At 42.2% G+C, this 7,270-nt stretch overlaps 1 protein-coding gene across 1 annotated transcript; it reads left to right on the top strand.

Moving 5' to 3' along the window:
* Positions 1-1,683: 1,683 nt before the first annotated feature.
* cfap90 (cilia and flagella associated protein 90) lies at positions 1,684-5,340 on the top strand (the record flags this gene model as incomplete). The annotated part of the gene is made up of 4 exons (XM_080787081.1): positions 1,684-1,803; positions 2,494-2,613; positions 4,873-4,947; positions 5,161-5,340. The coding sequence occupies 4 exons, from the start codon at positions 1,684-1,686 to the stop codon at positions 5,338-5,340; spliced, it is 495 nt and encodes a 164-aa protein (XP_080643207.1).
* Between the last annotated feature and the right edge of the window lie 1,930 nt (positions 5,341-7,270).

Here is a 7,270-nt window from a genome sequence, read left to right as displayed (position 1 = left end):
AGTCAGGATGAACCAGCACTGGCATCAGTGTTACGAGAGTATAGATTTAGGCAGATATAAATGAAGACAGATAAAAGAAAAAAATGTTTTTTACTCATGATTGCCCATATTCCCTATGAACGAAAATACATGGCATGGATGCACCTGGGACGTATCCTCAGTGAATCAGTGATATATCCCAAGGTCATCGGGGTTTTGGGTCTCGCAAACATCATACCCCTCACTCGGGTGACCCAGCCGGGGTGATCAAGTCCCGACTTACGTCCCAGTAGCTACCCTCGATCAGACCCACTAGGGAAAGACCAGGGCCATCACAATCCGCTGGGACCACTCCGGAACTATACTTTTGCCGGGACTGGGAGGCACAATTCTGGCAAGTGGAGGGACTAAGCTCTGTGGGTTGACTCTAGTCCGGACCCTCCTATGTCTCACCAGGTCTACTCTTGCTCTCACCAGGAGTACAGTCAAGACCTGTGCGTTCCACCAGACACTTCATTCAGGAGTGGTGGATTCTTGAGCCGCAATGGTTCTGCAGGCTCCACCTGGGTAACGGTGGTACTGCAGGCTCCGAATGGCCCTCCTAAAGGCCTCACCTAAGGTTTTTTGGGCTTCCTCCTCACAGAGGAATGGATGCAGGCTGGGGCGCCAACCCATACAGCTCCCGGGGTGCCGTCTACATTCACCCGTCTCTCTGGTGGTCACCAGACTATACCTGGTTGTCACATAGTCTATTCCTATGAGTCACTATGAATAGAATACCTCAGAACTAAAATACATCGCATGGATGCACCTGGGACATATCCTCAGACTTAGGCAGAAAGTAATTTAATTAGTTTGTCTTTCTTGAAAACCTTAAAAATATGATGTCGTAGGGGAGGTCTTAGGGAAGTAAGCTATGAGGCTAACGCTTTTTATTCTATTTAATTGTTACAGAATTCCACTGCCAGTAATGCTGCTACAACTGCATTGTATGTGACAATACACACAGAACCTAGGTGGACACACTTGTACAGGTATTACTAAAACTGTCCAGCAGAGGGCACACTAATCCCAGTGAACAACCTACATTTCTAACCTTAACACAGACGTTGAAAGCAGGCTACCACGTGTGTGTGTGTGTGTGTGTGTGTGTGTGTGTGTGTGTGTGTGTGTGTGTGTGTGTGTGTGTGTGTGTGTGTGTGTGTGTGTGTGTGTGTGTGTGTGAACCCACTGGGCAAATGGCAAACGTATAATATTATTTTGAAAAGAGAAAGTATTTCAGAATTTCAGAGAAAGTATTTGTTTCTCCTAGGAGAAAACACATCTCAAATCTACTTACAACTCCCCTCCCCTCTCCCCCCTCTAGATTGTGGTCTCCATGATATTCCATTCCCTTCCTTATTTCCAACAGCTAGGCTTGGATCCTACGACTTTTAAAGAAATAATTTGATCATTATATTACTCTTTGATTATTGAGCTGCAGTATGAACTTGGCCTAGGCCCTAGATCGTAGAGGTTATGAGATGTCTGTTAACAGAAAGAAGAGCAGATAGACAGACAGACAGACAGATAGAGTTACTGACTTACTAGCAGTGGGGGGTATCCTAGCAACCACAGACGCCTTGTATTCCTTCTGTCAGTCCCTCGGCCAGCAGCAAGATATGTTTGTTGTGAGCATTTGTTGTTGAATCTAGCCTAGACACAATGGATATACAATCATTGGAATCCTATACAAAACCCATCTCTACCCTGTCTGTGTTCAGTCACATCCCACCACGACGAAAGGACAGCAAAGAGATGTCTTATTTTAGCAATGAATCCAAGGTATAACACAATGTTGCATGCATAGTAGTAATATTAGTAAACTAACGGGTGAAATACGCTAGCTATTAAGCCAGGATGAATGTGTTATTGTGCTTACTTTGACGATGGTCTAGTCTAGTAGTTACCAAACGTTGAAGATCGTATTTTCAAGTCAGTATTGTTGAACAAAGAAAAAACAAACCTGTTTTCAGCACCATGGACAGCGACGAGAGAACCCTAATTAGTTGGATTGAGTTCACCCGCGCTGCTGTTATGGGCCAGAGAAACTCGACACATTACAATTCCTTTCCCCCCTGAAATTCAGAAATGTTATAGTGGCAGATACTTATTGTTGTTTTAAATCCAGTCAGTCACAAAATTATTCCATTGTCTTTTTACAATGTGTCCAATATATATTGAGTTTGTGCTTGAAATGTACTGTAATTCTGCAAACTGTTAATACATATTTCAATCAATCAATCAAAATTATAATTGGTTGGTCAATCAATCATAACATAGGCCTATATAGGTATTGCATATTGTAGTGGTTCTCAAAGTGAGGTACAGGGGTCCACTGGGTTACTTTGGGACTTTCTTTTAGGTTATGGGTCCATTTGGTTCCATTTGTACAATCTCAGAGCTAGTGGCCAAGTAGCCTATATACCCGAATGTGATTGTTGTTGTCTAACATGTGTCTGTTTGAACCTGTAGGCCCCTGAGGTCTTCACCTATGACCGGTTGTTCCACCTGCCCGAGGGTTACGATAACAAACTGCTGACAACTGATGACAGAGGACACAGTAAAGGCAGAGGCCTAGACCCGTTTAAAGAGGTAATATAACCACAGCGCTTTCATTTGTATCAACTCACCCAAAAAATTGACTATTGTATATTAACAAATATTTTAAAGTGAGGTCAAGTCACCTATATTGATATTCAACACAATGAAAAACAACCGGAGCTGACCCAAAGTGCATTGCAATTGAGGCAGATGAAACAACAATAATTCATGATTCATAAAAGCAAGACTAAAGTGTAAAACACAAATCACAATAAAGATTGCTGATCTGCAGGCTCACAACACTTATTTAGACCTGAGGATGATTCTACAAATGTCTTCTAAATCCTGATAGTTTCCTGAAAAACCCAGAATGTCAGTCGTTCTCAAACATTTTCATGTCAAGGACCCCCAAAAATATATGTAATTTGCCGCCGACCCCCATCTGAAAATATGTTGTCCCAGTCACCCCGCCCCCAGAAGCAAAGATATGAGTTAAAAACATTCGCTCTCAAAGAATATATATTCAAAGATTTGCACTACATTTAAAAAAATACCAGACCTACAAGCTGCCGTGCTATGAGCTTGTAGGTCTGCTATTTTCCAATTGCTAAAGTATAACATAATGCTTAAAACACCAAAAGGGGTTCCCGGCTCCCGCCCAAAATGGGTTCAGCGCATAACATCCATACAAGCCATCCAAGTTATTAAAGCTGCTCAGTAAGGGTCCATTACTGAGCAGGACAGCAGAGCAAGAAACATCAGGTCACATCAATAAAAGTTGTAGCCTAATCAATTACAATTCCCCAAGATACATCTGTCAAGGGAGAGCTCTGGTGAGGTCCAATTATGTTGTTGTTTGGTCATTTACATTTAAATTGGCCCTGGTTACTGTAGCTGTAGCAGGTGTGGTGGTGAGCGTGGGCCTTGTCCACTGCAGCCAGACCAGTGATAGTGTAGCAGGTGTGGTGGTGCAGCGTGGGCCTTGTCCACTGCAGCCAGACCAGTGATAGTGTAGCAGGTGTGGTGGTGCAGCGTGGGCCTTGTCCACTGCAGCCGGACCAGTGATAGTAGCTGTAGTGCACACACACACAGAGAGAGAGAGAGAGAGAGAGAGAGAGAGCGAGCGCAAGATGCATTCAAGTGTATACTGACGAAATCGATTGAGCAAAGGCAGCTTCTAAACTGAAACGCCAAGCTCATAGACAACTCCTGACCACCCCTCACACTTACTACTGAGCAGCAGTGAAACAATTTATAAGGAGTTCACTGTCCCCAGTTAACCCCTGGGGTCAATTATGATTGGCCAATGGATACATAATCTTACTTGGCTATTGTTCACAATTGCATCATATATATATATCTATATCTATCACGAAAATATGTAAGTATTCCAAACAACACCCCCATACCTAAGGTTCGTACTGAACTCAACAAACAAGCCTTTATGTTCAACGCCCCTGCAGCTTGGAACCACTTGCAGAAAGATCTGTAGCTAGAGGAGCTTATCTTGTCTTATGTCATCATGTCTAAAAATTTTGTGGAGGGTTTAGTAGCAGATTCTAATGGATAGTGCAATTGCTTCCTAAACTAGCTTATTGTTGACAGACACAATAAACCGTTTTCCAGTAGCAGGTGCTTTTAAATGTTCGTTTTAATGTTGTTTGCTAGCTACACTGTTTTCTTTTATTTTTTCTTACATCATGTATTGCTGCTATCTTTGACCAAGGACCCCGCAAAAAAGAGATCTTTTAACCCATTTAGATTCTACAAATGCCTTCTAAATCCTGACAGTTTTCTGGAAAAAAACATGTTTCTAGGTCAGTCGTTCTGAAACATTGTCATGTCAAGGACCCCCAAAATGTATATGTAATTGGCCGCCGACCCCCATCTGAAAATATGTTGTTCCAGCAACCTCCCCAGAAGCAAAGATTTGAGTTAAAAACGCTCTGAAAGAATATATATTCAAAGACTTGCACTACATTTTTACGATGTTTCAAAAATAGCAGACAGAGTGCGCTATGAGCTTGTAGATCTGCTATTTTTTCAAAAGCTAAACTAAAGTATAACATAATGCTTAAAACACCAAAAGGGGTTCCCGTCCAGAATGGGTCACAAGTGGCTTTGCGGTGTGTCAGGTGAGTGTGTCAGAGAGTACTAGAGTAGACAGGAGAGATTCACCTGGGTAGCGTCCAGCTTTGTCCCCATCCTCCCCTCCACAGTGTGTTCAGTTTAACTCCAACTAGAACAAGCGCTCCTCAACAGCTTGATTAGTTTGTTGGCATCGCGTGTGTTGATGTCACTCCCCCCCAGGCCCCAGCAGACCACAACAAAGGACACAGGCCGTTACAGGACTGGAACAGCTGCAGCAGCAGCCTGGTGCTGCAGGTGCTGCATGCAGGAGCACTCTCTCAAAGGCAACAACCGGGGCCAACATCATTTGGCCCCGGCCGCCATTAGTCATTGAGAGAGTGTGAAGTTATTGCTGTGGAAGCAGCAGTATACTGTGTGTACAGTTTAAAGTCTCTTTGTCAGTACCACAACCACTGACCAGTCAGATTTACCTCTCTCTCTCTCTTTCTCTCCTCGTCTCTCTCACAGGAGACGTCCAGAGCTATGCCAGTTCGATCCTCCTCAGAGTATGGCCGACGGACACCTCCCGTTCTTTACCAGCCAGGGCGGCAGTATGTCCGCGTCGCGCTCATACAAGTGGAATTCTGTCGGAAAAACGGCATTTCCCGAAACGTGGCAGAGGGATACGGATCAGTCGTTCCAGTTTGAACGCGTCACGCGTGTGTTTGTGGTCGTCACGACTAGGACACGCCATTTGTTGACACTGTGGATATGTAGGCCTATGCCAGTGTGCTAGTGTGTGTACTAGTAATACAATATATTGTTGCTGTCGTGCAGAAACCTCCTATCTCCATATTTTAACTCTTAGTGGTTTGTCTTTTCGTAAATGAATGCCCTACTTTTGATCATACTTCAGCGTCACACAATCGTATCAAAAGTAGCAGATCCACAACACTACTTATTTTTGAATTTGAATGCTGAAAAGGTTCGGATATACCGTTATGAGGTTTCCACCCACCAGAGAGGATTATGTATCTTTTCAGATTGCAATTTGAAGGAAGACTCAAAACATTGCAACCTCACCCAGCTGCAATTTCCAGAAGCCTCATGGGAATGACATGGGAAATATGGAAAAGTTATCATTAAAGAGATCATGCAGGAAGGTTTTCTTGGTTTCTGAATATCTGAAAGACATACGAGTTCTCCATTAATTGCCTCCTCTGAATTCATGATAAGTGGTTTTGGCAAGTGTAGCTGCTGAAAATGAGGCAATGAGATCTCACAGAAAGTAGAGACGTAGATGTTAACAGTTATTATACTATAGATGTGTGAGACTATGTTAAAATACAGTAGCCAATATACTGAAATTCAAGGCTATATCGAATTGCACATGATGCAGACCACATTTATAGAACGTTTTAGAGCGTTTGTTCAGACATCACACATCAGAACTGTCTGATAAAAACCTGTATTGTTTGGGAATTTACCATCCTAAGCCTTAGGATTACGTTAGGACCTATAAAGTAATCTCCTTAGAATAGTTATTTGTTTTCACTGTCAAGCACATTACATTTAGTCTACATTTTTCAAGGACAACGTTCATGTACAACATCAAAACAAACAGACAGTCAAGGTAGGGATCATCAGCTTATATACAAACATTTAATGAATAACAAAATGATGGCAGTTTAAATCTATGTGCTTCGGATGAATAAAAACAAAAGAAAAACACCCGTTTGCTGTTGAATCTTCTTGCCCGAGTCCGCCTACACATTTGTGGACAGTAACAGAGCTTATTACAGCTATATTTACATTTCACAGATTCTTTGCAAACTAGCCACAAAACCGGCAGTTTGTTGGCATCAGATGCTCTACATGGCAATAAACACTTGTCACGTAGAGTGAGTATTTGAACAAAAAATGCAGCACTGTTATTCTCAAATTGGGCACCGAATAAAAAACAACAACATGAGGCCAAGCTTCCCACGCAGCTCTGCTTGTCTTGGATCTATAAGGCTCTGAGGCACAGCACCACAGTCAGGGTTGAAGCTGCAATCCGGAACTTACGTACAGTATGTTAATGAATAACACATTATTGTATCATTTTAAAGGTATGTTAAGTGATTTTGGCATTAATTGACCCATTAAGACCCGATGCAGAGGATTCTGCAAATGCCTTCTAAATCAGTAGTTCCCACACTTTGAAGATTTGTCAATTAAAATATAATAATAAGAATTAAAAAACTAATAGATGTACAAGCTTGTATATCTGCTATTTTTGAATAGTCAACGCTAAAATCTAATCTAATCTATCTTCTGTGATTGTAATCATGATTGTAATCATTGCTATAGAGTAGAGCAGTGGTGGGCAACTTTGACGATGGAGAGGGCCACTATATTTCCACACTCACTCCAGATTCGCATATTACTGTTTTTTGGCGGGGATTGTGTTTAATACTACTCATTAAGCTACTAATTTAGTAATTAAAGCGGGTCATGTTTGCATGTTTGGAATCGTAACAGCTGAAATCAATAATATATCAGTATTCTGATATTAACCTGAAGTGAAGGTGAGGGCTGCATGTGGCCCCCGGGCTGCCAGTTGCCCATGTATGGAGTCAGTAGAGTGTTTGTTCAG

The sequence above is a fragment of the Protomyctophum bolini genome, assembly GCF_963924005.1.
Source record: "Protomyctophum bolini genome assembly, chromosome: 17".
NCBI classification, from domain to species: domain Eukaryota; kingdom Metazoa; phylum Chordata; class Actinopteri; order Myctophiformes; family Myctophidae; genus Protomyctophum; species Protomyctophum bolini.
The sequence above is the reverse complement of the archived record's forward strand: the minus strand, read 5'-3'. Positions and strand labels throughout refer to the sequence as shown.